This window comes from Cyprinodon variegatus, unplaced genomic scaffold, assembly GCF_000732505.1.
Source record: "Cyprinodon variegatus isolate N-32 unplaced genomic scaffold, C_variegatus-1.0 Scaffold119, whole genome shotgun sequence".
NCBI lineage: Eukaryota > Metazoa > Chordata > Actinopteri > Cyprinodontiformes > Cyprinodontidae > Cyprinodon > Cyprinodon variegatus.
The window spans coordinates 409,202-430,559 of NW_015150572.1; the positions used below are offsets into that span (position 1 = coordinate 409,202).

Sequence of the window (21,358 nt, forward strand, 5' to 3'; positions counted from 1 at the left end):
GCTCTGGTAGAGTTGAGCCCAGTCTCTTTATTGGTTTGGCAGCTTTAAAGCGGAAAATAAATGTCGAAATGTGTGAATTCGGGACATCTGTGCCTCCTGTTAGCATTTTCCTATGCTAAATGAAAATTAGCCCCTTAATATTTCATTTTCATTTTTGACTTCCCCCTCTGGCAGTAAGGAAAAAAATCACAGAAAAGCTGCACCTTCTTACAAGGTTCAAAGTGGTGGGAAAAAAAGTAGCCGCTTGTAGCCCAGAAAATGTAATTATTGCTCTAAGTGGGTCGCTCTGTCAGCTAAAGGCATGATTTAGAGTCTCTATACTCCACTTAACGATGAATCGATTACCAAATTATTTGACAATTATTTCAATAATCAATTAACCTGATTATTTCAGCCCTAATTCAGATAGTAATGATTAAAAATGAAGACATTTTTGAAAGAAAAACACTGCTTTTCCCGTACCACAGCTAGAATTGTGACAATTGTGACTGTTTAAGTCCACTCAAAGATTCCACTACCCTCTTGAAAGCAATAAATTGCTATTAATCTGTCATTGCAGGTGACAAAAAAAGTCAATCAAAACCAAAACACTCTAACTCCTGTTAGTCAAATGATCAGCCAGTGTGATGTCACTGGTTTTGCGGCTGTGCCGAAGCATTAATTTTTTCTAAGCCCGTTCCTATGTGGCGTTCTCTGATCTATTAACGACGTCTGTCCATTCATCACTGTGGGGGAAAAAAATGACAGCTCAATTCTTTCTATTAAGTGATCTTTGATCCCATCTTTAAACTTTAGGATGTCACTTTGGTCATTATCCAAGAGAAAAAAATCTTGCATAATCTGGACTTTTTTCCCCCATTGTTAAACATGCAAACAGAAAATAAATATTGATTTCTACCTTAAACAGCTACTGTCTTCTCAGACATTTAAACGGCAGACGCAGCGTGGTCCAAAAAAGTTGTGGTATTTGCTAAACTCTATTGGCAATTCAACTGGAACTATATTAAGGTCAGACGACATTAAAATGGAGTTTTTCAGCAACAAACTCGCGAGCCACATGTGGAGGATCTGGAATGCTGAGGACTTGTTTGTTCTCTAAACACCTAAGGAACCTTGTGGGATAGTATTCTCCAAAGAACTATTTTTTTTCTTTGAAACATGATTTTAAAGGTTTAACATTTGGGATAAAATGCTTAGGAAACCAGCATGACTCCACAGATGCTGAATTGATTTCCAGGTCTCATGAGAACAGGAATGTGTGTCCTCCTAAGGACCTTTATAAGTTTCAAGAACAACGTGACAAAATATACTCCTGCATTACAGCTAATTACAGAGGGCAGTATGTTATCCTTACAGTCAGTTACTTGCTACCACTTAAACTGTTAAGTTTTTTTATACCTTTTTTTTCCTACAGATTCTTGTCTTGACTTGATTAAAACAAAAACTGTTGTTGAGCAGCATGAATTCCACTAATCCTTCCTTATAAGTCCTGCATTTCAGGAAGGATAGAGTATCGACTGCTACCTCACCACAAAGGTGTGTGTGTGTGTGTGTGTGTGCCCACAAAAATTGGCTTGAGTTTAGGTGAGGATCGAGTTTAAGTTGGGATTAGGCATATACCTTATGGTTACGCCATAGAAATGAACTGAAGTCTATACAAAAGGCCCATATGGATGAAGTGTGTGTGTATGTGGTTTTCAACACCTATTTATGGACTATTTTTAGCAAAATTGACACTGAAACATTTATGCTTGGTTTAAGTATTAAAATTAGTTTTGTTTATGCTGGTGATTAAATAAAGTGTTTTGAGTTGACTTTCTAGATCTGACCCTTGAATCCCAACAGAGTGAGAATTGGATGATTGGGATCTTTTTTCCAGCTTCCTTGTCTCGATCAGCTGCATAAATACACTCTGACAGATTTACACTCTTCATGCTGTAAACGAAAGCAAGAACCTCAGTCAGAGGCCCAACCTGTTCTGGAAAGAAGGAAATTTTCTTAAAATTTGCAGAGTGGGCGGAGTTAGGCTTAGGGTAACCTCATTGGTTGGATGAGCTCGTTTTTACAGACGGATCAATTTCCAGCAAGTCTGTAAGATAAGGTTGTCACTTCTGTGTCCAAGTAATCCATGAATGCCCTAAAGCTTAATATTTACATTTCTGCATTTCTCCTGTGTAAAGGAGGCATTGCACTCCTGCTGCTGAAGGGAAGTGGTATAGTAACCATAAAAGCCACCAGGTTTTCAGAGCTGACCCAGGGCCAAAAGCAAAGTCCATGAACTGTGATTGCAACTGGTTTTCTGGTCACACCTGACCACATTTTGTTCCCTCTGCGACACCACTGTAGCATGCAATGACTTCTACACACATCGTTCTGTTTGTGCTGACTCTAACAGCCCTCCCTGCGGTATGGGGGCACAGTTTGAGGGATTTATTCCCTCCCCAAAAATATGGAAATAACAATAATCCATAGACTGACTAAAGATCTGCACACCTGGACAAACATCTTAGAGTTGATCAGAATTTTATTAAAGGTCATTGCAGCCATTTTTATTTTATTAGTCCTTAATGTTTTAGTAAGATTTTAATTATAGCATTACATTTGATAAAGTTGTTTTAAAAAATATATGAATTTTGTCTGAATTTGTATTTTAGATTTCATAAGTTGTATTTATTTAGTGAAAAAGTATAAGCAAAACTAAGAAAAGGGCTATTGTTATGATGTATGCATTTCAGGAATATAGTTTTTTTTTCCCCTCCAAACTTAAAATAAGCTAAAAAAAAAAAAATCCAGATCATCTGCTGCGATACTAAATATATCTCAGAGTACTAGCAAAGTGGTTTTCAAATCTATTTGCAGCTTCCAGCGAACCAGAAATAAGAGCACTTAGTGGGGAGATGCTAATTACTTTATAGAGGGGGGGAGACTTGGGTAATATGACTCTAAACTCAGTGGGCATCAAATACCCATTAACATCACACTTTAATGCATAATTCTGCTGCCGCCTCTTAGCTTCAGGTTGTGTTCTGTTCAGGGTGCTTCTGGCTTATAAGAAAACTTTTTCAAGTATATGTCAGCATGTTCAGCATACCATGTAGAGAAACTATTGGTTTGTGTACCAGGGTAGATTTAATCCAGCAAAAGGACATCTCAAGATGATCTATAGACTGAATCCAGCATCAAACTAGGCAGGCCAAATTAAGAGCGGCGATTAGAGCGGCGGGAACAGTAGGAATCAAAGCGGCAAAGAGCATGTGGGCTAAGTTCCAGAAGGCCGCATCAACCCAAAGCTGCAGCCGGAAGGACGGAGTTAGGAAGGACACATTACTGTCCAACTGGTTAGCCAGCCTCCCCCTCCAAAGTCAGCCTCATACTTCCATCATTCTCTGCCAGTTCTAGTGGCTGCATATGTGTCTGCAATAATGCGAAATGGCATTTGGCCCATGAGGAGTAAGAGGAAAACAGGCCGTGACCTTTCTTCTGCTAACAGCAGCACTTTACAAGGCAGAGTATGTTTTGATGGAGAGCTATGGGGTGTGTTTGTTTCTGTGTGTGTGTGGATAGAGCAGGGCTTTGTAGATAATTGGTGAACGCTTCGGGACAATCCTAATGTAGGCATTCCAGTGGCGAGTCGGTGGACGTGACCATTAAAACGCTCAGAGTGCCATTTTTGTTTTGCTGTCTGATAAGTTAAACTGCAAAAGTCCACCCAGTCGGTCTGACCTCCACGTTGAGTCAGACTAGAACAATGACAAGTGAGAGCTTGTTTGTTTTGAGGCTAAAATCTGTCGGGACAAAACAGCTGGGTCGAACGAGGCTGTGGCTCTAACCGCTGCTGCATCAGCATTTGGCACACGCACGTGTTTGTGTGCGTGTGTGAAATGCAACCAGTGTACAGTGTGAGTCACTGTTGGAAGGGCTGTTAATCCCTGGATTATAGAGGAGCATGTAAGTATTTCTACTAATAGGTGTGAAAGCAGATGTTTGCAGGGAATAGTGAGTAAATGTGAATTTTTAGCTACTGCATGTGCAACCCCGTTTATATCCCATCTTAATGGGATATGCATGATAACGTGAAAGGTGTGCATCATTTTAAAGTGAATGAGAATTATTCAGGTTTAGATGTTTCTGCAATTAAATATCCAACAACTATTTTGCATTCACCCCCCTTTCCTCCTGCACAACTAAATAACATTTGTAGGGAAACCCTGAGGGGTGCTGTTCAGATGCTTGAATGACACATTTTTGTTTGCGCTTCGCTACTTGGTTGTGGCAGCTGCCCTAACACACAGCCTTGAGGCACACCTTTTGTGACTGAGCTAATGTAATGGGAGGAGTGATGAGAGTTGGATATAAGGTTTATGGCCAGAAATGTGATTAGAAAATAATTGTTTCAGTCTTTAAGAAAAGGTTTATGATCCACTGATTCAAATACTGTTGCCTATCTGTAAAAAGTGTTAAAAAAAAATCATCTTGCTACATTATGAGCTATTGATACTTTATTTAGATTATTTTACAAAGTACCAGGGCTTAATGTTGCAATTATGCGCTACTTCCTGGTAGTCATCCCCATAAAAAATGTAAATTTTTTCTTTTTAAGGTCATTCTTTGAAAATGTAAGGTGAGTGAATAAGTTTTCTCAACTCTAGACATTGTTTATCATAGAAACACCACTGCTAATAGCTACCGTACTAGAAGCTTCAAGTGCGGTGCAGACCTGCAGCAGGGTTGGTAGAGTCAAAGATTAGTCCAACACAGGCTCTGGGCTCTGCAAGTTTTCTGCTTCTACTTTTTTTTCCTCTTTAGTAGGAAGCATTGTGCAGAGGTGTGATTTGCATGTGTGCATTCATGCGCACCCTGCAGTCTGACTCAGGCTGACGACTCAAGAAAATGTTTAGTTTGGCACAGATTTGCTCTCGTTCACGGAACGGGCATTGCCGCCTCCTTGCGAGTGTGCACGTACACATTAGTGGCTGCTGTCGTCTTTATTTTCCCCTCCCTCTTATCCAGGACTCGGAGCTCAGATCTAGGCCAGTGTCACAGCCCAGAGACTCTGCACTTTGACCTTCCTCCTCCTCAAACGCCGCTCCTTCATTACACTCTCTTCCTTTGCTAATGAGGGCGCAATCCGAAACCCTGCTGTGCTCTGTTGGCTTTATTATTAGCATGGAGGAAATTTGGTATACAGTCAAGCATTAAGGTCACAACTCCTGATTGCACACGGTTAGTTATCATCAGGATGTACTGCTCTGTTTAGACAATTGATATTGTAAAGGAGATTGTTTCTCCTTTGAAATAAAGGCTAGCAGGGATTTTCTGTGTGCCTCCCTTATTTCTAGGTATCCCAGCACAAAAAAAATGGCTTTTCTATCTGCAAGTCTATTCAAACTGAATAATGCAGGCAGCAGGACTGTTGTTGTTCTCATTTTAGACATTTAACCTCTGACCTAAAAAGGCTGCTTGGACTACAGGGTATTTATCCTCTGGTGAGACTGTTTACATCCTCAGATCTGCTGGGGTCACTGACCCCTTTGGTCATGTCAGTCATCACGGTGGAACCAGTAGAGGTGTGTCTGCACGATGAACCCAAAGCAGAAGGATTTCAGGAGCATATCGTTAAATTTGAATTATTTATGGATCTCTGCTAGAGTCGTTATGTTGTTGAAATGTGACCTCGATGTTGTCATGTGTGCGGGTATGAGAGGTATGTGGAAACACTTTAAGTGTCCAAACTAGTTTGCTGAAAGAGCCAGAGAAACCATTATGCACTTATCTTTATTATATGATTATTTGTTTTCTGAAAAAGTTAATATTGCACCTTTTTTTCCCCCTCTATTTTGGTTGTGATCTCATTTGGACCCATTTACTCGTAATTAATTATGACCCCAGATCAAACCTGAGTGATTTTCTTTTCTGTCTTGGGAGTAGATCCGTTAAATTACATTTCATTTAAAGTCATTTTTAACAAATTAAGTCTCAGAATCTCAGTGTAAAATAATCTTAAATGAAAATAGATTTAATTTATATAAATGCAGATGCACTTTAGAATGTAGATCTTTACTGAAGTCTTATTGCTCCAAAAATTTTTTTATAAAAATATATATTTTTTAAAGTGGATGCCTACTGTTGCATGTCTTTAACTATATATGACAATTTAATGTTGTTCTGGATTTCATAAATGGTGATTTATCAAAAATTCAATAATGTATGCATCCTCCACAAAGCAAAAGAAAACTGGTCATTTTAGGTTTTTCTCAGGCATCCATCTCATTAGGAAGACTTTCAGCCCAGTCTGACATTTTTGCCCTTTTTAAACCTCCACCATTTAATGAAAGCAAATTCATTCCTAAAGCCAGTTCCTGAAAATGCATTTAAAATGCTGGTTTCCAAGGTAGGTACAGGTACAAATTGATGCGTGGTCAATAGGAAATGTTCTTGATAGGGATGCACCAATCAGGATTTTTAGGTGCCAATTGAAACATCATATCCATAAATCCTTCAATACTGTTGTCACAAGTTCATATTAAATTATACAAATTAGGAGCTGAGAAAGTATCATGAATTGATCACTGTTTTAGTAAGAGTGGAGCAGAGATTAACTTTTTTTATTAGAATAGAAGATAGGGAAAATGTTAACAAAGAACGAAGTGGAGAATACCCTTAAGAGGTTTATGAGTAGCTTTAAAAAAGCTGTTTTAATTTAGCCCTAGAAGGACTGTTTCATCGTCCTACCTCCAGCTTGGATACGGATATACTTCCTTTCATTTCTTTTTCTGCCTCTCAGTCCGCCTTACGGGCTCCTGTGAAACTGACTCTGATTGATAATCGCCCATTTTTTTTAAATTGCCGATTGACTGGTGCAGTTCTAGTTCTTGGGTTGAATGTCTGCATTTCATATGGATGGTTAAATTTAGTAACAAAAGAGTAAAGGATGAAATGATGATCAAAAATAATTTTTATATTGTCGTTAAAAAGGATGGTTGCAACTGTATTGATTAACCTTCTGATTTCATAATTTCATAATGCTTCAACCACTAGGAAGTGGGAGTGGTAAAGGCATTGCATTTGGGTTCCACAGGTTTTGAGTTCTAAGTCCCCCACACATCCATGGACTGCCAACCTGTGACATTGATCAAGACCCTTAACCCCCACACTGCTCCAGAGGCGCCAACAGTGGCATCCCACTGCTCGCCCAAAGGGGGTGGGTTAAATGCACACAGTGAATTTCCCCATTGTGGGATAATAAAGGATTTATACATTTGCACACACAAAAAAAGGTACACTGCTGTGGTGGTCTGCTTTTATCATTTTGTAGCAGTTTCTTCTGCACCTAAAGCAAACAAGTGCCTCTACTTTATGACATGGTATGCCTTTTGTGGTTCAGACATATTTTTTGCCCTTGAGGTTGGCTCATATATACTATGAGTATCCCTTAGCCTAGCTGGGTTCTTGGGTCTGTCACGATGCAAAAACAAACAAAAAACATGAGATGATTGGTGTGGCGTGTCTAACTTACTGCTTGAATTGGAATTATCATGCTGTGTCACGCATTAAATGGAGCAGACTATGCATCTGGAGGAAGATTGGTGTTTTCAGTTTTGTAGAACGGATCTGTTTGTGTGACTGCAAGGAGACCAGACCCACTGCATTGTTTGCCAAAAGTAAAGCATAAAATCTTGGTGGCCTTGATGTGATTAATCTTTTATTTTAAGTCAGCCCACAGAAAGGCTCTATGTGAGTGGAAGTAAAGTTTGTATGCTTAAATCACTGCTAGTTTTGTTTTATTTTTTAGTGGTGCGTATAAAGTAGCATCACCTCATTCTTATTGGAATGCAGTCCTTCTGACATCCCTTCTTAGGATGGAGTATGGGGGGCAATACTGATTTCTTTGTGGTTTTATTGATCAAATATAAATTTTTTTTTTTTTTTATGAGACGATGGTATATCAGGTTGCCTGTCCCTCTAACCTCCCAGCTGGTTCACTGTAACCAGCTGGAGCGTTAGGTTATTCTTTCCACCCATCTATTAAACCATCTGCGCTGTCGGCTCTTGAATGAGTTTCCTTTCCCTCTGTTCATGACTGTTGGTTGTGGGCTGCGTTAAACGTTTCTGTTGCATTGCTTTTTTTTTTTTAGTAAGGTTCAAAACTTTAACAAAAAAATCCTCGCAAAGAACAGTCTCATACATATGGACTACCTTTGCAGCATCAGACTCTGTATTGCTCTCTTGTAGAAAGAACAAGGCTTTTTTTTTTCTCAGTTCAGTCAGAGTTAAAAAAAAAAAAAAAAAAAAAAGCAACACCATCTGACTTCTTGCCTCTGCAAACGGTGCCAAACAGCTCAGCTGTCATATCCTCCCTGCATAAATTTCTTTAGAAGTCAAACTACATGCCAAGCAAATGCGTATCCTGGTGGGGTGGGTGTTGCATCTCCATCGTTACCATGCCAGACGGAGCCGTCGCCATGACGGCAGGTTTGGCCAGAAAGTGCAGCTGACTTGCTAAGGTTTCATGGCCAGTCTGCAGTAATCAGGCAGCAGCGTTTCAACAATCATGAGTTCAGTGAAGTTTTGTCTGCATCTCAGGCTTTTACTCAATCAATTCAGTTTGTTTTTCTCTAAAGGGTTTTGCAGATCTTTTAACAAAAGCTGATTTGGTAGTTTAATTTTATTTTTTATGCTTACCAACTATATTTGTCCTTTAAACACAGGTGCAGCACCGGGTAACGGGTCAGGTGATGGCTCTGAAGATGAACATCTTAGTCAGTAACCGAGCCAACATGCTCAGGGAGGTCCAACTGATGAACAGACTATCACATCCAAACATACTCAGGTAACTCAAATAGCCAGTAAGTCAAACATTTGACTTGAAATGCCTAGAAGTCATATTTTCTTCATTTGGCTAAGTTGGTCTGTAAACCTTGAGACGGGTCTGGTTTTGACTGCTTTCCTCTGTTTCCTGCAGGTTTATAGGTGTGTGTGTTCACAAGGGACAGCTGCACGCTCTCACAGAGGTAAGGTTCTGATGGTGAAGATGAAATTAACGATGCATTTTGTGAGCTGCAATGCTTTGTTTCCTTTTGGTAGCAACGATTTGCACAGACACAGCAGCAGAAATTAAAAATACAATAACAATGCTCAACTAGAGAAGATGTTAAAGGAAGGGACCTGTTGGTGATTAGGACCCATTTTTAGCTTCAAAGTTGGAAAGAAATAATCGGGTTATTTAAAAAAAAAAGGTGGAAAAATTCATCTGACTTTAGACTTTAAACCAGCTGTAGCCTGGAGGCCATTTTCAGCTCTTGGTTTAATTATGTTACACCCCAAGTTCAACTCAAATGATACAGATTCAGCTTGACAGTTATTAGAATTGGAAGATTTATGAAGTGAAAAAGGTGCAAAAAAAGTATCTCTCAAAACATGTTTTGCTCTCATCTCAACAGTTCTTGTTCCTTACTGATTTACATTATGGAAAAATTGGAAAACCTGTGATCAACATAGAAAAATGTAGAAATTTGTGTCGCTTTATTTTCATAATGGGGTTTGTGTGAAGCTTTAGGTTTAAAAGATGCAATTTCTTTAATAAATTGACTCATTTAATGTCAAACAAAACAACAATCAACATATTCTCTGACTAAGATAAAGATCAGATTTTTTTTTCCTAACCTTTAACTACTTCCAAATCGACCCTTGGCAAAAATGTCAAAAAATGTGGATGCCTGCTTTAAGGCCTATCCCACAGTCTAAGCGTTGTTCTCCCGCCGGCTTTCCTTCCTTCGTTCCTTCTTCTTTGTTTCTTCCTCATTTCCTTTTTTTATTCCCTCCATTCTTTTCCTTTATTTTTGTGGCCTTTCTTCTTTACTTCCTTTCATTCTTCCACCCTTCGTCCTTTTCTCCTCTCCCTTTTCCGTTCTCTCTTATATCTCATTTTAATATCCAAGTCTTGTTCTAACATTCTGTCTTTTCTACTTCCATGATCCCTGTCTACTCTCCCTCATGCGTTTCCTTTCGCCCTAACTTCCATCCTTCTGTGTATTCCTGTTTCCTAGCACAATCCGCAGCTGCCACATTGTCCTGTCATTTTAATGACTGAGACCAAAGCTCACCAGACACTGTTGCTCATCTCCTCTGAAAAAAGATAGCTAAAGTTTTCTTTTCCTTGCAAAAAAGACTGGTCCTGGTTTTTAACTTAAGGTTACACTGCTTAAAAAGTGCTATTAAATATTAATGCTTGTTTTATTTGTACAGTTAAAATTATTTGGTTGACTTTTTTCAGGACAAAATGTTTTCTATAAATTCCTAATAATCCCTTTAATGTAAAACAATGCTCTATTTCAGAATGGCTTGAATCTTATATAGTAAGAAATTAAAAAAGGTCAAATGGGCAACCATCTTTTGTGACCCTGTCGGACCCAACGAGGCCAGAATCGCCTGAATAAACACGCAGAGGTCAGGCAGGACACACCGTCCATTTCTTAGCATCTAATCAGTCGACACCTGTTACCATGGCTACCCAGCAGCTAATGGGAAACATTAGCTCTTCAAGTGAGATCTGATGCATTCACAGCTCTCCTCGCTTTTTGTGTGTTCAGTTGTTTTCGTTTTGCTGCCTGTTTTTTAAAGAGTCTGAGCTTTAGTTCCTTTTTTTCTATACTGAGAGAGCTGACAGTTAGTGAGTTACACTCTTGAAGACAATGTTGACACAAGAAAAGGGGAAATTAAAGCAACCTTGTGATTCACTCTATTGCAACACAACAAATTTCCTAAGTGTTGATCTGTAGAAGGAAAGTTTGTAGTTTTTCATGCTGCAGCTCTAGCAACATATTTGTTTAAAAAAAAGTTTATGTATCATTGATTCTGACTTAGATTCTTTTATCAACCATAATTGGGTCTTGAGATTCACAATAGAAGTTAAACTTGCAGCCTAATCTGATACACACTATTCATTAACCATCTGTTGCTGCTGTTTCAGATATTTTTACACCCTTGGTTAATTTATTTATTTAATTGTATTATTTTAGTTTTTAATGTTGGAATAGTCGACCAATAGATTTGCTCAGGAGCCAAAACTGATCCTTTTTTGAGTAAGAGGCTGGACAGTTTGGGAACTCCTGTATTAAGAAAATTTAGTAATTTACTAGTCATAAAGAGCAACTTACGCCTAGTTATTTTAATAACCAATCTTATATTATCGCGATTTTTTTAGGGGACCCTAGCATTCCTTTTTTATCAGTATTGCAGGGATCCCCCATTTATTTGAGCAGAAGACTTAAAAAAAGAATGCAGTCTACACTCCAAAATGAGCATATTTCTGTTGTCTTTGCATCTTTTCTGATCCAGTACATCAACGGAGGTAACTTGGAGCAGCTGTTGGGCAGCGACATGTACCTGTCATGGACCACGCGGCTCAGCCTGGCTCTGGACATCGCTCGTGGATTAAAGTACCTGCACAGCAAAGGCATCTTCCACAGGGACCTCACCTCTAAGGTTAGCTATAATAAAAGGCTTTATAAGATTGCAATGCATGTGTTATAGTGACTGCATGTTTAGCTGCTCATAAGTATGAATTAAAAGATGCACATTTTTTATTTATTTGATCTTAACTTTTTTAAAAGGAGCCATTAGCTTTCCTTGTTACTGTTGCCCTTCATCCACATTTGGCGCCTTGACTTTGTCTTATTCTGAATAAAGCATGATGGAAGATAAGGTAGGTTAGTCAAAGGTTGCCCTCCTGGTTAATTCTCCTCCAACCGTAACTGAATCTTAACTACAAGCTGAAGGCTGCGTAATCCCAGCATAATCCATTCAAAGAGTGGTTAGATTTACAGAAGAGGCTCCTGCAGCTCATGTCCACAGTTTTCTTTTACAACTTTAATAGGAACAGTGTTTATTTTTTTATACCTTACATTTTAAGGTAGTTAAATGATTTTATTGCAGTTATAAAACTGTTATAAAAGACATTTTATTGTTCGTATAAATTCTGGCATAGGTTTTTATTTATTTTTTATTGCTTTGATTTATTTTTTTATAGCAAACTGCCCAATACAAATAATACATTAATAAAATAAACATACAGATTTAAGTCACAGTTCTTTATTTTTGTTCAAAATTAATAGATTCATCCTTTTTGTCTATTACGGGGCAGAAGGATAAATTAGAAGTGAAATCATAGCAGTTGTGTTTAACAAGCATGGAGGTCTACAGTTTTTCAGGATCTGCATCTGTCTCCATGGCGATCCAGTTTCTAGGTATTCTGAAAACTGAGATGATCCGATGAGAAATTTGAGTCATTTCAACAGGCTTGTATTTTAGCATGTTATTTGATAACCCAGCGTACAACATGACATAATAAAAATAAAAGCATAGTCTCCGTTCATTCATCCAGGAGGGAAGTCCAGTCATCTCTCTCTATTCTCCTCCTCCTCCTCCTGGGGGATTCACTACGTTTTTTTTTTTTGTTTTGTTTTTTTTTAAACGTTATCACTTCCAGAGATGGAGTTCTTCATCATATTCAGACTGTTGTATCGGAGTTTGTTTTTTCCTGTCATGATCCATATCTCATGACAAGAGTAAATACTTTGAGGCACATTTTGCTGCTGTTACATTTTTTTGGTTGGGTGTTTCTACCAGCTTTACACACGGCCTGTGATGATTCATTTGTTCTTTGGACCTCTGAGGGGCTCTGAAGTTTGGATAACAGCATATAAAGAAAAAAAGCAAAAAAAATATATATATATAAATATACATTATGTTTTTTTTAAGTAGGGCTGCAACCAACAACTATTTTGCAAATCGGTTAATCTGTCTATTATTTAGATTAATCGATTAATAATCTGATAGCAAAAGGTTCCTAGACGAAGTTTTTTAAATAAAATTAAACCAGGTGAAACTAAAACTTTTCCACTCAGGAATTCTAGATGGAGCATATTGACATGTAAAAATGTTTATTATTTTAAATGTAAAACGTTCAGATAATTTTTTGACAATCTTGGTATAATTGCTGCTCTAGTGGGTTACTCTGTCAGCCAGAGGCACGTTTTAGAGTCTCTATACTCCTGTTAACGATTATTAAATTAGATGAGGATTATTTAAACAATTGCTTAATCACAATTAATCCAATGAATTGTTTCAGCACTAGTTTTAAGTTTTTATTAGTTAATAGCTGCCTTAGATTTCCACTTTAGAATAATACCAAAAGAGATTAGATAAAACTTTGCTAATAAAAGTAGGTATGATTAATGCTGATGGTTATCAGGCAGTACTCAAAGCGGCAATATCTGTATCGGAAATTAAATAGGTGTATCGGGACACTCCTAACCTCTTCATTGGTTTCTTTGCATCTAATTGGAGTTTCTTGAAGGATTACTCCATACAACCTTTCATCAACTCTGACCTGTTTATACAGGGATTTTGTATTTTTTCACTTCTTTCTGTGTCATGCTCTACTTTGTTTGTAGGCCACAGAGATCCCAGTAAATTACATTGCAGTGTTCTTTAATCCTTCTTGTGTTTTGGATGTAAAACCATTAGCTGTTGACCCATGTTTGTGACCTCTGACCTCTGTGTGCAGAACTGTCTGGTGCGCTTGGAGGGCGGCATGTGCTCAGCCGTGGTGGGAGACTTTGGCCTGGCAGAGAAAATCCCAGATTACAGGTCAGTCCATAAAAATCTAACCACCTATAAAAATTCAATGATTAGATAAGTGGTGCTCAATAAATCGCATTCCTTCACCTCTCTTTGTTTCCTTTGAGTAATTCCATATCTTCTTAGAAATATTCTCAGACCACATCTTTTTTCTTTCTCTCTTGGATACAATCAGATGAGTCGCACACAAAATAAAACTATTAATCATAGTGGGTTTCCATTTTTAATGCTATTGAGACTCTGTCGACTTTTTCAAATACTTCGGTCTAACCGCTGTTTGCTCACTGCATAATAAAGGATAGACAGAATAAATATTGACGCCTCCTCTGAGCCAAGCTGCAGAGCATTAACGACACTCTGTTGCTCCCATCAAGCCGTTTCTGTGTTTGCAGCTGCATTTAATCACATTTGTGCGGTGCGTTTCATTTATGGTCCTTCTGCAGTGCGTGACTAGAAACAGAAGTCATATTTTCTTTGTGATTCTTTGTCTGGTTACTTCATGTGTTTGAGATCAGACTCTAAACTGAGCAAATGGAATCACCACAATGTGGAAAAATTATTTAGATCAGGGAGCAGAGAAAAAAAAAGTGTTAGATTCAAAACTCTGCTTGTAAAATAAATCTCTTGGCTGCAGATGTGAGTTGAAGTTTCCCCTGGATTTGTGTAAAGTCACTATTTTAGAAAATAAATTGCATATTAGAATTTGGACTGATGTTATATTTGGGCCTAGTGACTGGAACATTGAAATTAAACCAAAAATCAACAGTCACACAGGTGCTGGGAAAAATACAGCTATGGATTTAAAGGAGCTGCAGTCAAAGTGTTAGAGAATAGTTCTGGTAAATGGAGTCAGACAGGTTAATTTCTAGTTCAGTTCTTGTGAACCCAACTCTGATGCTTTTTGTTGTTTTTTTTTTGTCGTTTTTTTTAAGCACATGAAGAAACCCTCGTGTAATATTTGCCCTCATCACAATCCTAGTTGTCCCAGGGCGTGACGACAAAGCCGTGCGACACTTGAGAAAGCACAACAAGGAAGATGGCAACAACTATTGAACAGTTCTCGGCTTTGGAATCAGTTTTTGAAGGATTAGACCTGGGGTTTTCATTGAAACGTGAGCAGGTAGAGGCTCCATGCTCGTTCATTTTCAAGAAGGACGTATTCGCCGTTTTACCGACGGGCTGTTTGTTTACACTCCCCCACCAGCTATTTGTTGCGCTTACTACGTCACAGTCAGTTGCGCTCATTGGTCAGAGCGTTGGCCAATAGGCACAGACATGGTTTGAAAAACAACAGGTTGTTTCATCAATAATCGTCCGATGTCTCATTCATCGGGGCCAGACTAAATTACACATTAAATCTCACATTTAGTCTGGTTTATAAGGCTAGGTCGTAGTCATCCTGCTTAGTCACCTTCCTCCTTGATAATTATTTAAGCCCTGATCTTCTGTTGGCATCGACCTTCTTTATCCTATAGTCATTCTTATCCCCCTCATCACCTGTATTCTCTTCACCACAATTGCTATTATTCCTGTAGCCATCACCTTCTTTTTTTCCTTAGCAAAGACATTTTCATTGTTTCATTATCCTCATTGTTGTGAAGGTCCGGATTGTTAAAAAAAGATTTTGTTAGCTATAGTGGCCTTTATAATTTTTTTTAAAGTAGGCAGACAGGAAATGTTAGAGAAAGAGGGAAAGCATGCAGCAAAGGTCAACTGGCTGGAAGTCCAACCTCTGAAGGCGAATGAGTCGCCCCTATTTGTTCTTTAATTATTTATTCTTTTCTATTTGTCCTTCTCATTGTGTATAATCATCCTCTATCTTCGAGCTGGTCATCACAAACTGACCCGGTTTCCCTATGTACTGTGCTTATTTGTTTGTTTGTTTCCTTACTGCCCAAAATGTTTTGTTGTGATTTAGCTGAAAACATGCAGTTTGAAAAAGGAAGGGAAACTGTGAAAGCATTTCCAGGTGAGAGGTTTCACAGCCAGCCTTTAGAGCTGCTGCTGTTGTTGGCACGTCCTGCCTGTGGTGGGTTCACACACCACAGGACTGGGAATTGGCCATCGGTGCATCGCTGTCAGTGATTTTTAGAGGCCTGTATCAAATCTGTTTTAAAAGTTGAGCTGTAAAAAGTTCTTCTAGGGGAATAAGAGCTGGGGCTGTAAAGAATTCTCAATATTTAATGGTCACTTTTTTTTATTGATCTCTGTAGAGTTTGAGCAATTTATTTTTGTCATGCACCATATGGCCGCCAGCCTGCATACAATGCACTATAAAACCGCAGCAAATGCATCCTCCCCTGCAGCCTGGCTGACTTGCCTTCCTCCAAGTGTGATCTGCTTCCTGCTTCTCTGCTTCTGCAGAGCCACCAGTTGTTTATACAAGTGTGCCCCAGTCAGGGGGCCAGGGAAGGCTGTGTGGGGGGGTGGGGGTCGGGCTCATAACTTTCTCAGTTTTAATGCTTTCCAATAAACCTCTGTGTCCATCACCTTGTAAATGTGGAGAGGAAAAAGAAACATACTGATATGTCCCAGAGTGTGAGGCCTTCTAGCTGATTGGCTGCTGCTGCTGTTTACTTTTGCATACTTGCGCCTCTGTTTCGCTCCAAAGTGTGGTTTTTAGTGGCAGCTGGCGGATTGTGCGGCTGTCATCGCAGAGGCTGTGTTTGCCTTTCATTTCAACTCAAACACAGTTGCGTCCTGCAGCAAAGCACACTAACAGAGGGGATGTTGTGGTTGTTACAGGTCTGCAAATGGCATGGGGTGACGAAGGAATAAGGGAAGCAATGGAGATGATTGAGGAGTCTGGCAGGGGGGCTAGGAAAAGCTCCAAATATGGTCAAACTATTCCAGTCCCCCTGCTGCTCCGCTTGCTGTCCCTCAAATAACAAATCCCTCTGGTCTTTTTTTTTTTTTTTTCGACAGCAACTCGTACTCATTACCTTCTGTCCTCAGTGCGTTCTGTTTTCTGCCATTCCACTTCTCCACATGGTGTTTACACCGGGAGCCATGACCGTCTCGGCTCTTGTTTAGGATTTTCTGCTGCATCATAACACTGTGGCAGATGGAAATAGAACAGGGAGGAAGTATCTGCCAGAAGCAGGAGGAGGGGAGGGGTGTGTTTGCTCATGTGGGCATGTGTGTGTGTGATCACATCGTCCTTGCACATTCTACAGTTCCTTCCTTTTTTGAAGTTTCAGCTTAAGTTCAACAACAATATCTTTGCATAACTGAAAACAATGTTGTTTCTTAGACACAGAAAGTGTCTTGCAAAAAGAGAATATATTTATGATATATATTTAATGTTTTTAACTTTAATGTTTCTAAAACCCACATTTTCCTCTTAAAAAGGTCAAAGTATATATTTTTGATATAGAATAGATTTATTTTGAGAAATGATAAAGACCCGTCTTACATGTAAAATTTGCTTAGAGCTGCAAACATCACATTACCTTTTTTTTAAAGAAAGGAAATATTTTTTGATGATTTTATTTTTCCAAGGCAATAGTCAGCATATAAAATGCTAAAACATGAATTTGTTAGTACCGGTATATCTTTTTTTTTTTTTTTTTTTTTTTTTTTTTTTTTTTTTTTTTTTTTTTTCAAAAAACTAGCTTGCTCTTGTTTGCCCAAAATGAAACACGATTGTCAATACCGTAGTCTAAGGAGCTGCTTTGGGCTCCAGAGCCACAGGTTGCAGATCCCTGAACGTCCGAACGTCAAGTGGATGAAAAAGTAATCGACTCTAATTTCCCACAATGCATCTTGAGAAGTAGTGATCATCCATGGTCACTAGACAAGCAGATATATCCTGGAATGCTTTACAAGGAGAGCTCTTCTCGCAAAGCATTATGGGATTTGTTGTGGTGGCAAAAAAAAAATGACAAAGATGGAGCTGGCATCATTTGGGTAGATGGAGTTACATCATCTGTCTGAAAGTTCAGTTTACGGAGTTCACTATAAAGTCCACTATATAGTTCCTACTATATATAGTGACTTAGGGATTTAGGGCTTAGGGGAACATTCGGACACGGCCTTAGACTCTGAATTCCTTTTTTTTTTTTTTTCCCCAAGTTAAAGTCACAAACCTCCCCGTATTATTTTGACATTTATAATTTTAGCTGACATATAAAACATATGTTGTTGTAAACAAATAACTCACTTGACCCGGAAAACATCATCTCCACAGTAAAATTTAGACTTAGATTTTATTTGTCATTTTGTTTACACAAGTGTAAAACAAAAAGAAATTTCGTTTGGAACAGCTCTCTGGACAATTTCATCTTTAAAGTGCAGCCTTGAAAAATAAGGGGAAAAAATAACAATATAGACTGTAAATTTACAGTTCTAACTTTTTTTTTAATATAATAAAATATAATAAATAGTGGTGGCAGCATCATGCTGTGGGAATGATTTTTCTTATGGCACAAGGAAGCATTTCTGGGTTAATAGGAAGATGGTTGAGACTTAGAAGGGGGGAAGAGAAAAGAAAACTTGCGACTGTGATTAATGTGGAATAAATAAAAAAAAGGCAACTTCTTATATTGACACAAGAACTGTAGAAAACTAAGTTTATTAGAAATCCTATGTAGTTGTTTTTTTAATGTTAAAAATGATTCATGAGGTCAAATGTATATATGAGGGTTTATCCCTGAATGCTTGGGCCTCGTCCAAACACTAGACTGTCCTTTATTTACACTATCCTTTACTCGGCTGACCACAGCACTAAAGTGATATACAACTGTCCCCACTGTCCCACTGGTAAACAATAATACGGCAGAGCAAACTGGGTGGTAAAAACTTAAAGAAAAAAAAAAGCTTCCTAAAGTAAGACTCAGATATGGCTGCAATGCATTAGAGTAAAAGTTGAATGTATAACAGATTAATAATGAGCTTTTCTGTCCGTGTGTTGGTAAACCAGTTTAGATGAATTTCATCTGAGATTTTGTTTGACTTCTTTAAATATGCTTCCACTTGTTAAGACTATTAGACATCATGGGATAAATATCCCCTATTATGCAGATGATAATGGGCAATAATAACCCATAAAACCTGAAGAATCCAGTGTGTTGGGTAAACTACAGTTGTGCTGCAGACAGCCCCCACACTGCCTGGTTACCCCCAGATTCCACATACTCCGTCAGCACTCCGCTCCGCCCCGCCCCGCTGACGTACGTTGTGCGGAGCGCTTGTCTTTCATGGAAATCAATGAGAGCTGTTCCACATCCACCGCTATTCCTCCGCACGTCTCCGTCCACGTACGTCTTCTCCGTCCGTCACCGACAAATTACGGAGCCGAGCTATTTTTTGCTCCGGTCCGGCCAAGTCAAGATCCGCAATTGCAATCGCACCAAACAGGAAAAAGAACCTCGACAAATTCCGGTTCGTCAAATTAAAATATAGCAGCAACAGATCGGTGACTAGAAATTATAGCACAATTCTTATAAATATCAAAAAAAAAAAAAAAACTAACACCGTTTATTTAAATGATTGGATCCAAACTATTGGTTATTCACCAACCAGGAAGCAGATTTCTCATCTCCATTAAAATATTTATTTTATACCGAGGGACTTAAACTTTAATCAAATCCATTAAAAAGAAACTTCTTATTACAGGAATGAAAAGAGATGCTGAGTTTGGGAGTAGAGAACAAGTTCATTAAAAAAAAAGCAGTTTTGAATTATCCTTCATCTCGCGCATGCCCTCTACGATGTCCAAGGAACTCAGAGCGGAGGGGACGGAGCCACAGCGGCGGCTGTAGGCTTTGCTTTGTGCAGGCGGTCTGGAGCGCAGCGGGGCCGAGCGGAGCACAGACGGAGTATGTGGGATTTCGGGGTTAGGCTGACCGTCTTCCATGTTAAAGCAGTTGTTGTTTTTGTTCTTCTGTCATCATGTGTGTTTGGTATGAGGGGTTGCTGCAAAGTTCATAGCATCTGTCCCATGTTTGTAGAGGGAGATATTGCTGTGAAGTAAATCAGCTGCTTTCACCTAAATGGAGAGACTTTTAATAATAGTGACAATAAGCAACCTGATAACATTGTTTTATAACCAGAAAGCGTCTAAAAAAACCTTAAACCAATTTTTATCTTTAAGTTTTGTCTATTTTACTGTGTTACATTGACTATATTTCTGTAATGAAGCCAACTTTTAATGAAATTGAATTTGCACCCATTGTCAAAGCCCCCCATAGGAAATCTACACACGAAAATCTTTGCATAAATGTTATTCACTTGTCTTGCTAATAGTAATTGGAACCACAAAGAGCTTGCAGACCCCACTGAAGATCCGTCTGTCATCAGATGGAGCATGATCTCCTGTAGATGTCATGATGGTATTTTGCAATTTTTCAATTTAGGCCTAGTTAAACAAAAGGTTATGAAAGTTCAAGGATTCAGTTTTATTTGTATTGCACAATTCAGTACATTGACAATTCAAAGTGCTTTACATGAATTAGATAATAAAATATAAGAAAAATAAAACCAGAATGAAAGCAAAAACATTTATAAAACAAAACATTAACAGGTCATTTTGCATGTAGGTTACCTTAGTTTTAAACCCTTCTAAATACTCTTTTTAACCAAAAAGATCAATCTGTGTATGGAGGTAGATTTGCGTGTTTATTATTAAATTATAAAAGTTTGCTTCATATATTTGCAATAAAAAAACAACAAGCAAAAAAAAAAAAAACACTTTTGATTCCAAGGAAAGTATTTAAATGAAAAAATATAGTTGAAATTTACTTTACATTTGAACACTGCTTATCTTTGTTTGTGTTTGGGCCATACAATGAGAATTAGCTTTGTGTCTTTATAATTCAATCAAAAGAGAAGGTAATTCAAATTATTTAAATCGATAAAAAGTCACTTCAATGAAAACACCAGAATTTTTCCATTGTGGGACAAAATAAGGATTTTCTGCTGTATTGTATTCTAAAAGAAAAGCTTTTTGAATCATGGAAAAAAAATATTTTTTGTGAATGGCGACAAAAATATGGTACTCAAAAAAACTCTGTTTTTTATTTTTTTACTAATTAAAAAAAAATCTTCTTTGAGGAACTTTTTTTTTTTAAAGAATTAAACCAAGTGAAACTAAATTTTGTTCTACTTGAAGTTCTGGAAATAACATTGATGTATGAAAGTAGGGCTGAAACATTTAATTTTATTCGATTATTGAAATATTCATCCAACTGATTTTGTAATTGATTATCGTTAACAGGACTATTGAGACTGTAAAACGTACCTTAGCTGACAGAGAGACCCACTTAGAACAGTAATTATTTCAAAACAAATACTGTATTTAAACATTTTGCATTTATATGAACTTTTTCCTCTGTCAATATGCTTTATCCAGAACTCCACAAGTAGAAGAGTTTTAGTTTCACTTGCTTTAATTTGGTAAAAAAAATATATATATTTTTAAGGGACATTTCGCCATCTGATTAATAATTGAGGAAATAATCCACAGATTAACGATTAGCAAAATAATCATTAGTTGCAGCTCTAGATAAAGATTTTTTTTTTTTTTTTCCTCACAATTTTGGTATAGTTATTGCTCTATGCCAGTTGTTCTGTCAGCTAAAGGCAGTTTTTAGAGTCTCCACTTAATTATTAATCGATTACTCAAGTAGTTTATTTCAATAACTGATTAATCTTATTTAATCGATTGTTCAGCCCTAATGTGAACACTTTTTTTTTTTTTTAAATTGAAATGTTTTCT

General features: G+C 37.9%; 1 protein-coding gene across 2 annotated transcripts in view; it reads left to right on the forward strand.

Moving 5' to 3' along the window:
- Window positions 1–21,358, forward strand: part of tesk1 (testis-specific kinase 1) — a 42,010-nt gene that overhangs the window by 15,064 nt on the left and 5,588 nt on the right. For both annotated transcript variants that reach the window (XM_015375515.1, XM_015375514.1), the window contains 4 exons: window positions 8,709–8,830; window positions 8,963–9,011; window positions 11,338–11,484; window positions 13,568–13,650. In XM_015375515.1, coding sequence (XP_015231001.1) covers window positions 8,709–8,830; window positions 8,963–9,011; window positions 11,338–11,484; window positions 13,568–13,650 — 401 coding nt within the window. The remainder of the gene's footprint in view (window positions 1–8,708; window positions 8,831–8,962; window positions 9,012–11,337; window positions 11,485–13,567; window positions 13,651–21,358) is intronic.